The following is a 20,393-nucleotide window of genomic DNA, read 5'->3' on the forward strand; positions in this document are numbered from 1 at the left end:
GGAGAGCCTTCAGTTTTCAGGCCCCTCTTCTGTGGAACCAGCTTCCAGTTTGGATTCGGGAGACAGACACTATCTCTACTTTTAAGATTAGGCTTAAAACTTTCCTTTTTGCTAAAGCATATAGTTAGGGCTGGACCAGGTGACCCTGAATCCTCCCTTAGTTATGCTGCAATAGATGTAGGCTGCCGGGGGATTCCCATGATGCATTGAGTTTTTCCTTTCCAGTCACCTTTCTCACTCACTATGTGTTAACAGACCTCTCTGTATTGAATCGTATCTGTTATTAATCTCTGTCTCTCTTCCACAGCATGTCTTTTATCCTGTCTTCCTTCTCTCACCCCAACCGGTCGCAGCAGATGGCCCCGCCCCTCCCTGAGCCTGGTTCTGCCGGAGGTTTCTTCCTGTTAAAAGGGAGTTTTTCCTTCCCACTGTCGCCAAAGTGCTGCTCATAGGGGGTCATATGATTGTTGGGCTTTTCTCTGTATCTATGAAGCGCCTTGAGGCGACATTTGTTGTGATTTGGCGCTATATAAATAAAATTGAATTGAATTGAATTGAATTGAATTGAATTGAATTGATGTGTGAGCCAGTTTAGCCTCAAATTTGCTAGCAGTCTGAGTAGGTAGCTGCCTGCAACTGGGGCAAGATATATAGAGTCCCCGACTGCAGACCAGTGCTATACAAAGGCAGGCAGAAGAAGATGAGACATGCGTATTCCAGGGAACAAAATGCCATAACTGAATGATCAACAACCCCCCCTCACTGCTGGGAGTCAAGGAGATTGACAGAGAAGGGGATTAGGCAAAATCCACACATACATACAGACAAAATACTTTGTGCACAGTGTCTGCATGTTTCCTTCCTGCTATCTTATTTTGGGTCGCTTCAGTCAGTGATAATGATCAGTTTTATTTTGGGGATGCCTGGCTGGAAGCGCATGGAGGGGCCAGACGTGCGTTGACAGGTCCTGTATTCCTGGCGCAGCGCACATGCAGGTCTGATGTGGATGCTAAGTCCTAAAGACAGATACTGCATCTAGGCTGTGGGCTAAAGCTTGAGTCGCCGCTGAACATAAATTCACTAAATCCAAACAGTCACATGACAGCAGTGTCATAGCTTCCAAAATTATTTCAATAGTATCTAAAAAAATTCAGCACTGCTGTTTACTCACTAAAGGTTTAAAAGGAAGCGTCTGAATCTTTGTGTCTCAGGCTGGTGTAAGAAACAAATAAGGTTGTTTTTCAGGTGTGTTCTTCCTTTTTACAACTACACGCTAATTACAAATTATAAAATGTTGATAGAAATATCAACGCTAATCATTTAAAAAATGTGGCTTTACACTTCTCTACATGCTTGTCTTCATCCAGTTTCACAACTTAATTCTCAGTCTCCTCCTCCTCCTCCTCCGCTGTGGTTTGAATGGAGGTGAACTCATGCAGGGGGCTGTGGATGTCTAACATGGCCGCTGTTTGATACCCCCTGGTGCATTAGGGGGGTCGCTACTTATATTTGTCAAGGTCAATTAATGAATGCCGGGGTAAAGCTGGCAGGGTCCCCAAAATGCCCCCGGGGCTCATAAATTACCCAGAAGACACATTAAAGGACACGATTTGATCTCCTCCAATTAAGATAATTTAGATTTTTTTCCCTTAACCAAATGCCTACATAGCACCCAGTCAGGTGTAGCCTACATCACTGTTCCTCCCTGCCTCCCTCCCTCCCTCCTTCAGCCTCCATCCTGCAGCTACACCACAACAGTGGCAACAAACCATAGAAGGATGTCCTGCCTGAGCTAATATTTATTTATTTTTTTTTTTTTTTTGCTTGCGTTAATGCACAGTTCACCCTGCGTGGCACCTTGATCTGTCATAAAACAAAAGAAAGGGTTTCTTTTTTTTTGTATCTCCCCCCCTTTTTTTTTCTTCTTTCTGATTTTTCTTTTTTTACGCCAGAGGCTCAGCTGTGCCCCCCACCACCCCCACCCCTGCACCTTTAAGGCAATGGAGAGGGAGGAAAGCGGCTGCGGAGAAGGAAGCGAGGTTTTATTCCACGGTGCTCTGAGGCAGGGCAGGTTATAAGCGCAGGGACCAGTGTGCGCAGTTTGTGTGTGCGGCTGCGGGGGGAAGATGCGTGTGCTTGTTGCTCGCCGGATGGAGAGAGGTGGCGAAGAGAGAATGAGTTTCCAGCGCAGCTAACAGTCAACTCCATGCGCTTTTTAATCCTCGACAGAAATTCCAACTTTTTACGCATTTTTTTCCCCGCACATACCTGAGATGACACGTTTGCCTCTTTTCAGGGCATAGACTTCTAATTCATTCATTCTTTATTGATTCTTTTCATTATTGGAGGCTTTTTTGGTTCTTATTTTTTATTTTTTTAATCTATTTTTTCTTTGATGTTTTAATTTTCTATCCGTGGATTTCGGTGTGCGCATAGGCAGTGCGTCCTGTGCTTTTGAGCCTCTGACTCAGCAGCAGCGGCAGCAGCACAGCTCACCTGGTCCGGAGCGCACCGAGCCGAGCTCCCTCATGTTCCACACAGAGCAGCACTCCGGTACGGGGGGACGGCTGCACTGAGGCCCGGCACGGTGCGGTCAGTCCTAAAAAAAAAGAAAAAGAAAGGAGGGGTGAGACGCACAGTTGTGGATCATATACATCTCCCGTTGTACCAGGAGACAATCAGCAGCAGGAAAAAGCTCAAACCTCCTCCTCTTCATCTTCTTCCCAACGTGAAGGATTGAGAGAGAGAGAGGGAGAGAGCGCGCGCGAGAGGGAGAGAGAGATTTGAAGGCTCCCTTTTCTTATATTGCAATTGACTTGGGAAAAAATAAAAAAGGGGGGAAATAATAAGAAGAAAGAGTGCGTGGAGAGAAGAAGAAAAAAGCATAAGCTTGGATATTGAACGGAGCGGGGCATGTGGATATTGGCTCTTTTCTTTTTCCAGTGCATCTTGAATGGTAAGTGATGCTTTTGCGCACATCGAACTTAAAGTTTATGCTGATTATCGAACAGAACCAAGCTGTAATTAATACGCGGGGTGGTCTGGAACCATTTTTACTTTGGGGATAATATTTATTTATATTTTGTCCCGGGAAAACGATGGGTAGAACAGGCTGTTGCTATGTCCTGTCACTGACAGTGGGGCTTTTGGTGGGAGGTTGATATTTACTTGCACAGTAACCTTTAATAAAGTGAAAATGTTTCAGCCCCTCATACACCTTCGATATTTATCAATAACCTTGTGCAGATAGAGAAGCAGAGAGAGGGGAGAAATGTAGGTTGTGGATAGGTGCAGCCTGTACTGCATGGAGAACAAGGCTCTTTACAGGAATATTTCTATTTTCCTTTTTCTACAATGATTTTTTTTTAGTAAAATTTAGGGTCAAAATAAATTGGAACAATTATCAGTTTTCATTTTAAATTTGTACAGAAAGGATTATTTATTCCCTCTCTTGAAGCTAAGCTGGGCCTCAATTTGGCTGCATTTTCATACATAATTTTTAGGTGCCGGATCTGCACTGTTTATAAATCAGATTTCTATTTGTATAAATTATGAAAGTAATATTTTAGTAAATCCTTTTGTGGGAACACAGTTGTGTGTTACTTGGTGCAATCAGCCTTTGGTTGTTTTAATCTCTATTCTGCTTTTGAGAGGCATTCAAACAAAAACCGTTATTTGCATGAAATAATTTCTTTATTGACATTCACAATGATTTTCTATTCAAAAATCTACTCACGAGCCAAGAAACGAGCTGGTGAATATGTCAGATATTTACTTTTATTCTGTAATTTATTTAAAGTAAAAAAAAAAATGAACAAAATGCTTTGCAGATGTAACTGCATGTTTGTGTGCTTTCTCTCAGATCTATTAATTGTCTCCTTGAAAAAGAATGAAAAGGTTGGCTAGTTGTTTTGTGTGTGTGTTTCTTTTTTTTTTCCGGCATTGCACCCGCCATATTAGAAGCACAGACATGGAGTCATTTTGAATTGGGGGGAAAAAAAAAGAGACAAGCCCTTATCACCCTTGCCCAAATGCACATCTCGCAAAATGCATCCACATCCCGTTTTGTATACAGTGAATTCCTCAAAAGATTGGCTTGATAAGTGGTAGTTGTATCAGTCTTTGGAGTGGGGGTAACTGATTTTTTTTTTTTTTTTACAGCGAACACAGGAATTGGAAAAGGGGGGTGGTGAGGGACAAGGGGCTGTGGGGTATAGGACGGGATGTGCGCATGTTGGGGGGCAGAAATCGTCTCGAAAGAAAATTGAGCTATTTTGAAGACCTTTTGAAAGATACGTGGAAGCAAAGGGGTTAAAAAAATAAGACTGGACACAATGTGAACTGAGAGTAGACGATGATGCATCAAGCAAAGATGACAGGAAAACCATTTTGTTGCCAATGTGAAGGGTTGTGTGAAGGCAGGGTTTATTTATAGGAGAGAACGGATTCGAAGCAAATCCTCTTTTTGCTGCAGCCGAGACGAGAGAATTTCCAAGAACACGAGAGGACATTGGTGTTCATTTGAAATCGAACTAAACGCTGTGCTGAAATCCCCGTTTGCAGAGCGAGATCCATGGCTTAGCTTGCTTGTGAATGGCTTTTTTCAGTCTCTTTGGTCCAGGCAACAGTGTTGCAAAATGGCTGCTACTAGAGACATCTACATGGAAACTTTGAATGGCAGCAACAGCACTTGTAATTGTGATGAATGCTACGTTTGAGGCTGCTGCTGATGCGGTACCATTTGTATCAGCAGACTTGAATCGTCTGACGCTGACCTTTTCTTCTCATTCAGAGATCCGAGCGTCGTTTTTGTGTCGGAAAGTAGAATTGACCAGTGTTAATCATGATGATCCCTGTATTTTTCCTGTGCCACGCTAAAATTGACAGTACACAGAATTAAAAGGCTGTGAGTGGCGATGTTAGATGCTATTGTTTCTGCCGTGCATTTGTTTTCAGTGGACAGACCTGCAAAGACTGCACTTAACGAGCCATTTCCATCCGAATCGTACATTTTTACACCTCTTGTGGATGGAGAGATGAAGCTTTACGAAATAAAGGCTTTTAGAGCTCTGGTCCGGTACAGGCTGCTGAGGTTGTCTCTATGGAGACCTGGGTAATGAGTGTTCTGCAGTGTGGGCTTTGGGCTCGACAAACACTGCACTCTGTTCAGGTGACCTGATCAGTGCTTCTCGATACACATCACGGCCTTTCATTTATTTTCAAAAACCGATGCACATCTGTGCACGTGTCGTTTGCATGCACTATATTTGCATTGACTCTTAATAGGAAATGTATTTAAAGATTGCAGCTCCTGGCTATTTGCACAGCTTTTCAGTGATCATTTATGAATAGTATCTACTGTACAAACTCCATTTTGCTCTGAATTGCTGTTTTCCAATTTGAGGACACATTTGCAAGCTCATCTACAAGAGATATAAACAATTCAGCACTGTAGAGAGTAAAATCTGCTGTAGAGTTCACTCCAGTGGTGCTTGAGCTTTTAAAGTGCTCTTACAAAAGTGTCTATCCTAAATGGAATAGGAAAAACATTCCAGTTATGAAGAGAGAAAATTGGGGAAATGGCATAATGTTGTTTTTGCTTAGCTATGCCAGGGGGGGAAATCTGACACATGCTCAATTGGACACTAATAAGCTGTGTAAATATACAGTGAAGCGCCTCAATTGGCTCTTAGTATCACTCTGCGCATGTTTATTTTTAGCTTTTAGCTTGGGATGGAAAGGGGGATGCTGGAGAAAAGGTCTTTATCGTGTTATCAAACATGATTAATGTCGGAGCAGACTTTCGTTTTCCTCAGCGTTTGTTTCTGTTTTACAACATTGTACTGCAAACTTTTCACAATAACCAACAACTGTTTCCAGTTTTAACAATATAAAACACCAAGACCCAGGAAGATTTATTCAGATATGAGCAAATTATGTAATGAAACATCACTAACATCACACAGTGGCTCTGTTATACCTATATTTTTTTTTTTTTTTATATTCATATCATTGTTCTAATCAGTAGAGCGTATAGTTGTAAATTTCTCACACTAAGTAACAACTTTCATTTGGTTTCCACAATATTTCCTGTCACAGAAGAGTGAAAAAGGAACTCGTGTTGGTTGTTCAGGAATTTGATCCATGTTATGTAAAAGATTGTGTTCCTCATCAAATATATAGTTAAAAAAACACTCAAAAAATGATTCAATTCAGTTCAGATTTTACTTTCATACTTTGGTAGCAGCAGTTGTTTTAAGGTGCTATATACTGTAAGGCAGCGGTCCCCAACCTTTTTTGCGCCACGGACCGGTTTATGTCCGACAATATTTTCACAGACCGGCCTTTAAGGTGTCGCGGATAAATACAACAAAATAAAAATAGTACCGGTACCGAAAAAAAGAAGATTTATTCATAACACACGTGAAAAGACCCAGGAAAACCGAGTAAACGATAAAAACGATATCAAAATAACGCTGAAAACCGATAAAAACCCTGAAAACTATACATTTCACACCTGAGCCTCAACTCTCGCGGCCCGGTACCAAACGACTCACGGACCGGTACCGGTCCGAGGCCCGGGGGTTGGGGACCGCTGCTGTAAGGTAAAGACTCTGTAGTAGTGGAGAGAGAACTCCAATGATCACATGATCCCATATGAGAAAATACTTTGCGACACAGGGAAGGAAGAACTCCCTGAAAGCACACAGCAAGACAAAGCTCATTTTGCCAACATCTCATTGAAGTTACAGCATCTGCTCCCACCCTTAACAACACGCTTAGTCTTAATTTTTCACAAGTGTACCTCAGTGCAGATCACACATCACTACCTTCAATCGAAAAGAGTTTTCTGAAGATAATCTAGGAGGCACGCTTCCCTGAAACATTTTCGACCAGACTAAATGTATTGTACACTAGAGGTGGGAATCACCATACATCCCACGATACGATATTATCACGATACTTAACGCACGATACGATATTATTGCAATTTTTTAAAAATATTTTGCAATATTCAGATTCTGTACATAAAGGTAAACTTTATCAATATTCATTTTCTCTAATATCAAAGTCTCACACTCAGTCTTTCTCTCATTTCAGTTTTATTGTTGACAAACTGAACGGTTTGTATTACAGTCTAGTCCAACTTAACTGAATCAACCATCTGGTACAATTATAGCTATTCTGAACTATGCAGTTTATGAAAACTATGCAGCCCCTTCAGCAACTGAAGAATTTGAAAGTAAATTAAAACAAAATATAATTTTACATTAAATAAAAAAGTTTTAAACTTAATTAAAATAAAACATGTCTTAAATTAAAATAAGTAAACTGTCATGTTTATTGCTGCCATAAAAAAGTTAAACACATTTGGACAGTGAAGGAATGTCAGGATTGCTCAGAAAAAGGATCAACATGCTCTGAAGTCAGAGCACAAAAACCTTTTTTTGTAACAAAATATCGATTTCTGCTGTCCCTGTATCGATACATTATTAGCAAACAAAATATCACCAAACTACACAGTATCGATTTTTCCCCCCACCCCTATTGTACACCGCTAAAATGAATTTCCTTATCTGTAATTTACAAGTGGAAAAATGTGTCTTGGGTTTAAATTTGGAGACGACTGCACCAAATCTTCCTCCTATTTTACAGTTTTAGCCAATCGTCACCTGACAAAACAGTGTTGCTTAGAGGTCACATCAGGGCCAGTAGGAAACTAGGTCTGTGCAGACTCTGGTCTTTTGGTATACATCTGTCAGTCCACATAGAGACAGGACGGGTTGACGGAGTCACAGCAACACACATCAGCAAACAATAACTGAGCTCAGTTCCTCAGTAGCACGTTAATATCAGCACACCAGTCAATGCAATGTAGGCCACCGGGAACATGAGTTTAAACTCAGCGTGTTTACTCTGTAAGTGCATAGTTGTCATGTCTTGATTTTGTTCAGTTAGGATCGGCACTCATGCTCGAGATAGTCATTTCTGACAGCTGTATTCATACATGCTTGTTTACCGTTAGTAGAAACTGTAAAGTCAATATATTCTAAAACCTAAATGCATTTATTATGAAATAAACAGTGTTTGTGCTCTTATATTAGCTTAGAGTGTCGCAGTAGGATAGATTTCGCTCACATTTGTTGTTTTTCTTCAAGGTGTTATGAAATCTGGTTCATTCGGTAACGTTAGAAGGCATTAGAGACTGTTTTTGTGGACTCGCTAATCACTCCGGGATTTGTCCGTGCCATCGGATCGAGATTTTTTTTTTGTTTGTTTTTGCCACTGCATGCTTACGCCTTAGCTTGGCTGTGAGTAGACTCAAGCATATGTTAATGGATGCACATTGAACTGTTAAAGGTTTCATTTAACCCAGACCAGAATGCTTAAGGAGATGATGGTGTGTAGTGAGGCAGAAAAAGAGGAGGAAGAGAGGGGGGAAGAGGGACGCACACAGTCAGCTTGTGTTATGTGGTATCTAAAACTCAAAGAGTCATATCAAATCGCCTTGCTTTTCCATGCAGAAACAAGATTATTCTCAGCATTTTTTTTACACGTATGAAGACTGAACTGCCTTTTTTATCCTTCGTCCAGTTAAAGTTCATGGCTGCGAGTGCCACAGCCCAAATGAACTGGTATGAGTGACAGAAATTGCTCGAGCCCTTTGTTCTTGACATTGTAATGATAATTCAGAGCATCCTGCTGCTTTTTCTTCTGGTTCTAGTCCATATTGCAGCTGACATGATAGTTTATTAAAGATATATGAAGATAAACTTAATAAGGTTAAAGTACAAAATGCTATGCAATCATTAGATCAGCCAAACACTACAACATGCATTCAGGCGTATGGGTGTTTCACAGATAAGTGGTAACTATAAAAGTTGTTGTCGGTGCTTATGGCTATGGTATTCATATACAGCACATCTGCACATCTAGCACTTAACATGGACTCACAGATTAAAGGTAATACTCAAAAGTATTGAATGACATTTTGGCTCAGATCAGTTTTACACAGTTTAACTGATGGATCACTGCAGTTTAGCTTGTTGTCTAACCTGATGACCAGAACATCTTTGACATGTAAGCTGCATTCTTCAGAAATGGCCTTGCGTGAGTGTACAATGAGACAGTGTTACAGAGCAAGTAAAGTGGTTAAAAACAATGGACTAGAGTTTCCGGTACATCTTATCCGGACTAGTGATTTAACAAGATCACAGTTACCTAAGTTATTTGCATATGTAGGCTTTCATTAGAAAATAGGGCAGTAGGTTAATGCTGTGACCAGTCAGGTACAACAAGAGGTAACATAAGCTCTCAAAATAAAGACCTCGGCTGTTTGTCCTTGAACTTGGAGGATTTTATTGAAATGGACTTCATTTCTAATATTTCGGATAAAATGTTACATTTATATAAACAAAATTTTTACTTTTATTATCTAAAGCATACCGTGTATCACTGTGAAAGTAGTGAGTTTTGCATATGAAATACACTCTTGGACTTTATTTGGTTCATCTGTTAAACTGCCCTTTAACACAAATGTCTAATCGGCCAATCACATTGCAACAATTCACTGCATTTATCCATACGGGCATAATCAAGCTCAAACTGGGCATCAGAATGGTAAAGAAAGGAGAAGTGACGTTAAACGTGGCATGGTTATTGGTGTCATACAGGTATGATAAAAACTGCAGATCTATTGGATCTGTACCACACAACCACCTCTGGGGTTTGCAGAGAATTGTACACAAAAGACCAAAATATCAAGTGAGCTCTGTTGATGTCAGAGGTCAGAGGAGAATGGCCGGACTACTTTGCACTAATAAAAACCAAACTGCTGGTTACAACCACGGAGAGCAACATGCTGAATGTTGAAGCTGATGGGCTACAGCAGCAGAAGACCACTATGGGGACCGCTCCTGTCAGCTGTATCCACAGAAGTTTAGAGCTTGGCTGTGGTTATCCATCAGGTATAAAAAAATAAACACCAGAGCCAAGTTCTGGACACATTATGGAGTGGCCCCTTCTACAAATGGGATCAAAACTCAATCCAAGGGCGCCAGTTTACCTCAGCTGGACCGAGCGGGCAACCATATGCTGCTGAGGGCGGCCAACCCAGGTTTGAGTCTGACCCGCGGCCCTTTGCTGCATGGCTTTACTGTCAGTCTTCACTGTATCTGTCCAATAAAGCCAGTAAAAGGCCAAAAAATATATTAAAGGGGAAAAAAATCAATCCAAAAGGGAGAAGAACACTAAACTTGTGCCATGATTCAGTTGCAATGAGCAGATATGAGGTTAAAATTGTTGACAAACACTGTTTCCCATCAACAATATTTGATAATGGAGCATCTTCATAATGCACTGAATTTATATATGTTTAATCTTCCTGTTTTGCCTGATTTGACATTTTCACATTATTTTAAAAAAAAGTGTGTAGAACAGACAAAAATGATGCAACTGCTGCAAAACAACAGATCTGTGCACAGATCAGATTGTTGGTTTTACCTCACAGACAACAGAAGGAAGTTCTCATTTGTTATCCCTGAGAAGACGTGAAGGGACGTCAGCAAATTATACTAAACTAACACTGTCGAAACCAGAATGAGATGTTTACAACAGAAGCATCTGAAACACAGTAATGTTACAAAGTATTCCTCTTGAGCTTCACTCCATATCGATTTCATGCTGTTTACACATTTTCACGTGAACAAAGTGAAAGACTGCGTTGCAATGATTGCTGCATGGGATGAAACACAGAGGCAAGAGGTTCAAACAGCATTGGGTGGCTGTAGCTCAGGTAGTAGAGCAGGTCATCTACTGATCGGAAGGTTGGTGGTTCGATTCCTGGCTTCCCCTAATCTGCATGCCAAATATCCTTGGGCAAGATACTAACCCCAAATTGCTCTCCGATGCATCCATCGGAGTATGAATGTGTGTGAATGTTATCTAGAAAGCACCTAGAGAAATGTGCTTGTGTGAATGGGTGTGAATGGGTGAATGCACAAGTTGTATAAAGCGCTTTGAGTGCTCAGAAGAGTAGAAAAGCGCTATATAAGAACCAGTCCATTTACCATCTCGTTCATGTCAGTGATATAAAAGACCTCGAGCTTGCAAGATTAACAAGACCAATGATTTTAAGCATTTTTGCATGTTCGTCCAAATTCGCTGTCCTTGCGTTAATTGTAGACTTTAGAACGTGATTTCATAAAAATATTAATTGAGTCTTGCCCTGAACAAGTGGGAGCAATGTTCTGCTAAACTAAATTAAACTGCTGGGAAATGATTTTATCAGCTGAACTCGAATTCTGTGGTCAGTTTGTGTAGAGAGGGAAAAGCTAAAAATGAACCAGATTTTAATCATTTTAGAATAAACCTTTTTTATGGGGGGTGTTTACAATAAAGATTACCCAATGTTAAACCATAAAAGACAATCACTGAGAAAATAGAAAATACTCACTTGTAATTTCTTCCTCTGTGGCTGTCAGACATATTCATTAAGCATACCAGACCGTGCTGATTAACATTCACAGTCCAGCTCGTTTCCTGTAGCCCAAAATGTGTAACATTTTCAAACATTCTGGCAAATGTTTCATTAAAGTGTTGCTCGCCCCCAGCTCCATTCCGCTCCAGTCTCAGCTCTATCAGGCCTTCCCCAGAAGTGATTATGCTAATTGCTGTTTGATCAGATGATTAAATTATAATTTGATTAATCCCAGGCACTAAACGCTCTGAATATGTTGATGTGTGTTTTGCTGCCTGGCAGTGTTTGCAGGGCCGCTGTCGCCGGTGCTGCCGGCATAATTCACACAGCTCAGGTATAGGACGGGGAGTACGCGAGGCTGCGTCGGAAGGTAGTTACGGACGCGAATGAAACGGCGGCGTTGATGTACAGCTGCGCAGTAATCACCGAAAACACGATGGTTAATAAAAGCTCACTCCCATCTGTGTGCTGATTGAGTGCAGCTCTAATGCAGATATCTGCCATTTTCTCAGCCGTCGCCTGTCCCTGTTCCTCTCAATTGACTGTGTATCCGTCAGAGTGATTTATATTAGTGAGGTTGCAGATAGCCTCGTGCACGACTGCATGGTTTTTTGAAGTTCTGTAAAGCTAGCATTGCTAGTGCGACTGTGACTGGATATATATGAAAAAGCTAAAGTGGAGCTAGACACATGAAAACATCACAAATTCTAAACAATTGTTAAGAACCACAAAAATCCACGCTTAACAAATTGGCTCACATTTTTTTTTTTTTGCATAGAAGCAATAAGGATCGTCTTTTCTAGTGGGGTTACTAAAGACAAAATGCTGTTGCCTCAAAGGGAAATGGTGGGCTGATGAGTGGAGGAGGAGGGGGGGGGGGAAGGGATGAGGGAGACAGTGATGGGAGGGGAGCGGGGATATTTTTCTGAGGCAGAAGAGTATGGCCGTGAGCAGAAAGGCAGCAATGTCTAGTCATCTGACCCACAATCCCATTTAACCCCAGGACTTTGATTTGCCCTCCACTGTTAACCGCCACATTTCGCCTCCTTCTTTCTCTCCTGCAAATGGCATTCACCGTGCCCCGGGATAATGGGAAAACAACATGGCAATGAAGCAAAATGTCTTCCTGTTATAGCTCGCTACAGAGGCGGAAAATTCTCTAATCTGTTCGTGTGATACACGGTTAAGGAAATTGTGTTGTGTTTATTTTGATACAATAACCAGTGCCTGTGAAAGACTGTTTATATGTTCATCCAGTAAATGAGTGAAATAAATACATGTATCCATTTAGGGCTCAGGAAAAATACATCTGCCAGTACTTGTAACACCAAATACTCGAAGGATTAAGCAGCCAAGCGTCTTATTTTAAAAGTTTCCTTTTGTACTGATCAAGCATTTTAAGTGGAAATGTACTTTTTCACCAATGCAACATCTCACCAGTCAAAGTTCATACATGTCCCACACATTTGCACTCGTGTTTAGCAGACCGAATGAGTGAGCATTGTTGTTTCTTTCCTTTGAAACGACGAACATGATCCCAACGATTCTGTCTGTTACAAATGGAGCACGTGTCTCATCTAAAAACACGTCAAAGTGATCAAAAGGTGGAAAGTGAAATACACCAGAGATAAACTTCTCACTCAGTGGTGACTAAACATGTTGGCGTGAATGACCAAAAGCTGCAATCCAGCATATGTCAGATGAAGTCAAAAGGAAAAACAGGTTAGTGGTGAAGTACATGTTGCACCCTCAGAGAGACATGACTCCATTCTCCTTTTTCTTGCAACTTTATTCTCCTCAGTTCAGTTTGGAGTTTACAGGCAGCATAGCGTATCATCAGCAAAACATCGCTTCCTCACGTCTCAGACACTGTTTGTTTGTTTTTTCTGCGCTGACTGATGACATCACACATCTGAACTCTGACCTCCTGGAGCCAGTAAACTACAAAAATTAACTAGAAATGTGTCCAAAAACAAAACACTGTTAAATAAGAATAGTCTTTAAAGATTTTCCCAACAATTCAGAAAAATGTAAGTTTTATAACTACTTTTAGAGCGCAACATACACTACCATGCTTTCTCTCACTTTCTTCTCTTTCTTTCTCACAGAAGAAACAAAATCCAGCTGTGCTATAATTACTCTGCTCAGATGCATACCAAACGTTTTTTCTTTAGGCTCTAAGCTCCTGTGCTGTGTCGCAGTACCAGTACTGTGGATGATCTTCAGGCTGTCAGCCTTCCTCCTCCAGCAAATCTCCTCGTTCATCCCTTCCTGCTGGGTTTAATGTCCTCCTCCTCAGCTCACCTGAGATCCTCTTTCTCTCCCTATCTCTACCTCTCTCTCTGTCGGCTCAGTCAGTTGAATAGCACTTGATGGTATAGCGAGCAGAGGTAGGAGGAATTTTACTCAAACAGAAATAATGCCACTCTCCCACCCTCTAACAGCATGCACGGCGTATATTGTGCCTCACTAGATTTTATACAAATTTAAGTCAAGTGCTGTAGCACTGTTCAGAGATACAAGTCAAGAACTCACGAGGGCATCTCTAACTAAAACATCCTCTCTCAAAAAATGTGCTCCTATTGCTGAAATAGAAAAAAAATACCATTTTCAGTGCAAAATACGCAGTCATGTTAACGTTCTCGGGGTGTACTCGGAGTGACTGACAATATTCTCTTTTAATAAGTACAAAGAAAATGAAGTTAAAGAAATACTTCAAGATCGTAGGGAAAATGTATGAATTTGGTTTCTAATGCTTAAACTAATGCCTCTAAAGCCAAGTAATTATTATGACGAAGTTGTTTAAGTGAAGGTTAAAGAAAGAATCGCTTTATGGATGTTCTGGGATTTGTGGAGTTCAACTGATTCTTTGAAAGCCTCACAGTGATCTCAAAACTGCAGGTTGCATGAAGCTGCAAGCATAACATTTATCTTTCATTCAGAACTGAGATAAAGACATTTAGACATTTAAGTCCAAATTTCAAACTTCCCAGAATGTCAGACTGTGTTTTTAAAAAGCATTATTTGAAATGATCGTCAGCAGGTCATTGTCAGTTGATTCTAGTACGGGATATCCCACCCACACGTGTCCTGACTGTAGAGCAAGAGCATCTCATCTCATGCTACGTGTGCTGTACCGTGTTTCTCTCCATCATGGAACAGATGTTATAGACGTCTGTGAAGGTTCAGACCCAGCGACACACTCAGACAAAAACTGGTTCACCTGAAAAACAAAACTCCAAAACACAGACTTAACAATGTGGTGTTTGCTGTACAGTGCAGCGAGGAATGCCCAGACCTCTACACCGGAGAGACCAAACAGCCACTTCACAAGCACAACATAGAAGAGCCACCTCCACAGGACAAGACGCCATCTGCATCTAAAGGTCAAAGGTCACTCTTTTGAGGATGCCAATGTTCACATTTTGGACAGATGGTTTGAAAGAGGAGTGAAAGAAGCATCTATGTCCACTGTGAGCGACCATCTTTGAACAGAGGCGGGGCTTACGACACCAACTGTCTACCATCTATAATCCAGTTTTGAGATCCCTCTCCAGATGCCTTAACACCCACTCACATCCTGGGTCATCTGACCCCAGAAAATCGCATGATAGGGTGGGGCCAGATTTCACAATGAGCTCACCCGAAACCCTGGCTGATTGTGACCCACACCCGCTTTCACACCTTGGCTCATGTGATTAGGTAGAGCAGCGGTCTCCAACCTTTTTGGCGCCACGGACCGGTTTATGCCCGACATTATTTTCACGGACCGGCCTTTAAGGTGTCGCGGATAAATACAACAAAATAAAACTAGTACCGGTACCGAAACAAAAGAAGATTTATTCATAACACACCTGAAAAGACCCAGGAAAACCGAGTTAACGATAAAAACAATAACAAAATAACGCTGAAAACCGATAAAAACCCTGAAAACCATACATTTCACACCTGAGCCTCAACTCTCGCGACCCGGTACCAAACGACTCAAGGACCGGTACCGGTCCGAGGCCCGGGGGTTGGGGACCGCTGAGGTAGAGGACCATCAGGGGGTCCTTTTGTCCCTCTTTGGTGGGGAAACTCCCACTGGGGTTAAATCTGGGACTCTCCACCATTTGACCTTAGAACTGAAGAAGCTTCTCGGATGAGAGGTGAAACGTCTTCAAGCAAGTTAAAGAAGTCCAGACGCTTTTCTTTCCAAGCTCCTTAGACTAAGATGTTATAGACATAACATTTTCTTTTTCTCTCAGCCCACGGCTGTTAATAACTGTCAGTAGGCTGCTTCTACTCAGCTTCTACTTTAGTTCACCTGGTGGTTAACAAAGTAACCCTAAATGTGGATGTAACACAAGGCAATGAAATGAATGAAGCCTGTCTATGAGGTATGTTGACTTATTATTAAATGTGCTAGAATGGTGTTGCTAGTCGTTCCTGCTCACCTTGAACCCTGAGTGTACCTCTCCACTGTCACCTCCATCTAACAGAAGACCACCAGTCGTTGATCCTTCCATTACATCTTCTGCTGGCTGACTGATTCAGAGCCAAAAATAAGAGAAAGGCGTGGCGCTGAAAGGGAAATCTAAAGGTAGTTCTAGTTATTCGGCCCCTCCAAAGAACCAATCGACAGCTGAACAGGGAAATATGTCATCCATGCATGTCCGCTGTTAAGGTTTGGAACAATTAAAGCATTGGAGCGGCAGCAATATTATCTGGTTATAATAATAGAGATGTAAGCAAATGTACCCTACTTTGTTGTCTTGGAACTCTTGAATTCAGTGCTTTGGTGGGATGAGCCAAAGGTATTGATCCTCTGGAGCCACAGCAAACCTATGATGTCCTAAAAGTTTGCACATGCTTGAAAGAATTATATCCTAACAGTAACTGAACATTTGAATTGGTTGTCCTTGGTTCTGTTACCCTCAACAAGGCCGTTGGTTAATGGCAGAGATGCTCCCCACTGCTTCCCTAGTAGGGATGGGTACCGGTGTCCGGTGCCATGATGGCACCGGTTCTGACATAAACGGTAGTAACCAGACCGAAAAGCAGCGCACATTTCGGTGCTTTTTTTCCTGAGCTGTGATACACTTTGAATTCTAGCCAATCATTTTACGTTTCCGAGGATAGTAGGCGGGCCCAGGTACGTACGTACTTTTAGAGCAGAGCTACAGATTAAAAATGCCCAAGGCGAAGCGGTCAAAAGTCTGGCTGTACTTCACAGCAAAATATGCAAACTCAGCAGCTGCAACAAGTGCTTTAAGCTGATACTGTGATACTGTCAAAGGAGGTAACACCTCAAATCCGATGAAACACCTGGCGACGCATAGCGTTTTTTTTTTAAAGCAGAAAAATGCGCCGTATTTGATAGCTTGCTGCGAGACCTCACACCGAGCACATCTACTGCGGGTGTGGTGGTGACGGATGATGATGCAGCAGCAGCCGTTCTTCTCTGCGTGAGTAGCTTCATGATGTTCGTGTGTAATTTACGTTGAGTAGGCTAACCACGTTATTACATTAATGCATGTAAGGTGAACTAGCAAACATCATCATAGCTACATGCGGCTGTCTTCTTGTTTGATGGCAGATACTCCCTTCACCCTGGCCAAAAAGGCTAAAATGACCAAAGAAAAAGTGGAAAACAGTTAAACATGAGAGGTTTTTGGACAAAGTTTGTGTTTTTTCCATTGTTTAAGCTGCTTCCAGCCAAGAGTGATACCATATATGCCCCATAGCTGCAGAAAAGACTAACATTGTTATCTTTTTACAAAAAAACAGCTGAACATGAGAGGTTTTTGGACCAATTTTGTGTTCTCCATTCTTTAAGCACCGGTTTGAGCACCGTTTAAGCACCGGCACCGTTTCAAAAGTACCGGTTTGGTATCGGATAAAACCTAAACGATACCCATCCCTATTCCCTAGCTTGGAAGTTTGCAGCTCTTCATTGTCCCTGTTTCGGGGTGGGGGGGTTAAACCACAGAACTTGAGAAATTTTGAGAGAGAAGAGTTGGAGGAAAGTTTAAATAATCACCACAGGTCATCCTGAAGTGGAACAAGAACGTGTGAATCAGATCTCATGGCAACCAATCCAGAACTTGATAAAGCGTTCATTAAAGCCAAAAATGTTTTGGGAAAAGTGTGTATTACTGAACTCAGTAGGAGTCATCCACTGAATATCATGAATATCTGTGTTTCAGACTAAAGTAACTCAGTCTGGACCAGACTTGTGGCTTGTAGGTAGATAAGAAAGCTAATGTGTCACAGAATAGATATGGAAAGCTACTTTTACTGTAGTTAGCTCCGTAACTCATAATGAGAACTGACTTCTGTGGCTCCAGAAGGCTGGGAAATGACTAGAGTCTACATTAAGCTCTGATCCACGCTTGAATTTCCATGTGACCTAATATTAGGTAAATGCAGTCATGTCAACATAGCATCACTTGGGAAGCATAATGGAGCATTATCTCAGATGGTTGTTTCTTTCTCCTGATGTGCTTTTGCATGTTAGTATCAGTTACTAGAACTTTATCTACTCTCTACCTCTCCGTCTCAGTCTATTTGCCGTGTTTGTCCATTCCCGCCTTAGTGATGTAACTGATTAATGTCTTCAAAGTGCACAGTATGTAGGAACTCCCTCCTCTTATGTTAGCGCTTATGTAAATGAGCATTCATATGCATCAACTAACCCACTCCACAGTGATTCTTTGCTCACCCTCCAGAGAGTTGACATCAGAGAAGGGTATCATTGGTTTTACATAGTGGCTGCGTGGCACCGAGCACATCGCTCAACATTATTCATGAGGGCAAATTGGGCGCCGGTGATTTGGGAGAGTGAGGGGACTCTGTTCTTCGATCAGTGCATCTCAGCTCGGTGCAGCGCTTCTCTTTACCGCTCATTGTGTAAGCCCCTAGGGCAACAGTGGAGAGGGTAGGGGGTGGGGTGGGTGCTTGCTTACTCACTGCCATCATGAGGCCATCCTGTCCTCCACCCTATCTCCACCCCTCCCTATCCAACCCCCATTTTCTACTCCCCCAACCACCACACTCTCCTCTCCTCCCCAGGCAGCCACTGCAGAGCTTTGCCTTAATTACCTGCATCGCCTGCTATGAGCTGTCAGTGTGGCTCAGTCCTTGTTTGCCCCAGTGGAGATGCCCTAATGTCTTGATGCCCTGGTGCCCGCTGACCTGGTGCAGACCACATAGGCCACATTGTGGTTAATACCCAATCAGGCTCCAGTGTTTAAATACATTAACAGCCTTGGGCTGAGCACGTTTTGGGCTAATAGCTCATTGAATGTGATAAAATCACAGAAGAAAGGGTGAAAATCAGGCTTTTGTTGTGGGAACCAAGCAGTCAACCCGGATAATATGTCATAAAAATTCTCTTTTGTTGGCATTTCATCGAGAAAAAAAAGGAGCCTCCATACTCATTCAGTAAAAGTTGATTAATGATGTTTGGTTGAGGTAAATACAAGCTGCGCAAAAAAAACCCTGACACATCAGTGGTCTAATGCACAGGCTAATGCATAGGCCTATTTATGCTGTGTGTTAGTGGGACCTGTATTGATCTCACATTTACTTAAATAAATTGCCTCAGTGAAGCAACCACTGACTGGCAATTGGTCTGCAAGCAAATACTGAAGGAAAAATATATAAACATTATTTGGTTAATATTTTTGAGATGTTATATAACTGAGAATTTTTTTTAACCCCATCTTGATTTTTAAAAGATAACTACAACTGCTATTCTCTGTCATGCTGGAAAGGCTAAATCAGCAACATTCCTGCCTGCATTGACTCCCTGCTGGCTCACCAGTGAACCAAGCCCATGTCAGTCTCTATGTTCTTGGGCTACCAGACATTAACCCCACCTCCCACACACACACACACACACACACACACACAAGCGCATAGATCCATCTGACACGCCTGTGTGCACTCTCCGTGACCGAAGCTTGTCCGTTGCCCTTGAGCTCCGAACGTAGTAGCAGAGGCTCCGCAAAGAGAAGATTGCACGAGGAGTCACCTGCAATCCACGATTAGAGTCTTCAGCAGGGCCTGCCACCAATAGGTGCTGACATCTGGGAGTGTGCCAAGCATTATTCCACACAGGAAGAGGAAGAGGCTAACTCAAAAGGACCCCCATCCCACCCCCACCGGTTCCTGCCCCTCTTCTGAGAATTACTAAGGAAGAACACGCGCAAAAAAAAGTGAGAGTCCATCTATTATACATGCGTGGGATTCATAATTGAACAATATCACTTTTTCCTCTTTGTGATTTTGGCTCTGGGAAAAGTAATGTCAATTAAGACAAGTCTGGCACAAGCTGCCATGTAGAAGCTGTTAGAGAGTATGCCTCTGTGTGTGGGCATGATGGGCGTGGGAGAGGGTTGGTGTTGCTTCAGCATGATAATGTAATGGCATGTGGGTAACGCCAGAGCCATGTGAAGGGAACAGAGAACGGATGCACTGAAGGATTTAAATAGTTTGTATAAACCTAAAAAGTGTTTTCTGACAGTTTCACGGTGTAATGATTCACGAGCCTTTGTAGATATTTACAGTAGCTTCATTTGGACTTATTCTTTTAGACTTTGTGACACAAATGATGTCATCAGAAAAAGAAAAACCCACCTGGACCCCAGTGGCTGTGTGTGGGTGGAGCTGCCTGAACCACTTCCAGCCACAGAACGACCAGAAACAAAACAAAACAAGACTCATTTTTTAAAGCTGAAAAACCTCCCCACAGCAGACACGCCTCCTCTCCTGGTAATGACTTATTTTGATGCATTTCTCCTCTATTTTATTCTTTACCGTCAATCTGTCTTTACAGTACTTAAATAAAGCAGTAGCACCGCTCCCCAATGTGATTTTCTTTTCTTTTTAGCTAGTATTCATTTAGTTAATGTGCAATTATTAGTGCAAA

The 20,393-nt window shown here is 41.9% G+C and overlaps 1 protein-coding gene across 2 annotated transcripts in view; it reads left to right on the forward strand.

Annotated features, from left to right (window-relative positions):
* Positions 1-2,064: 2,064 nt before the first annotated feature.
* Positions 2,065-20,393, forward strand: part of dscama (Down syndrome cell adhesion molecule a) — a 129,197-nt gene continuing 110,868 nt past the window's right edge. For both annotated transcript variants that reach the window (XM_085174869.1, XM_085174870.1), the window contains exon 1: positions 2,065-2,956. In XM_085174869.1, the coding sequence (XP_085030995.1) occupies positions 2,914-2,956 (43 nt within the window). In that variant the 5' untranslated portion in view covers positions 2,065-2,913. The remainder of the gene's footprint in view (positions 2,957-20,393) is intronic.

Source organism: Neolamprologus multifasciatus, chromosome 10 (genome assembly GCF_963576455.1).
Source record: "Neolamprologus multifasciatus chromosome 10, fNeoMul1.2, whole genome shotgun sequence".
Taxonomy (NCBI): Eukaryota; Metazoa; Chordata; class Actinopteri; order Cichliformes; family Cichlidae; genus Neolamprologus; species Neolamprologus multifasciatus.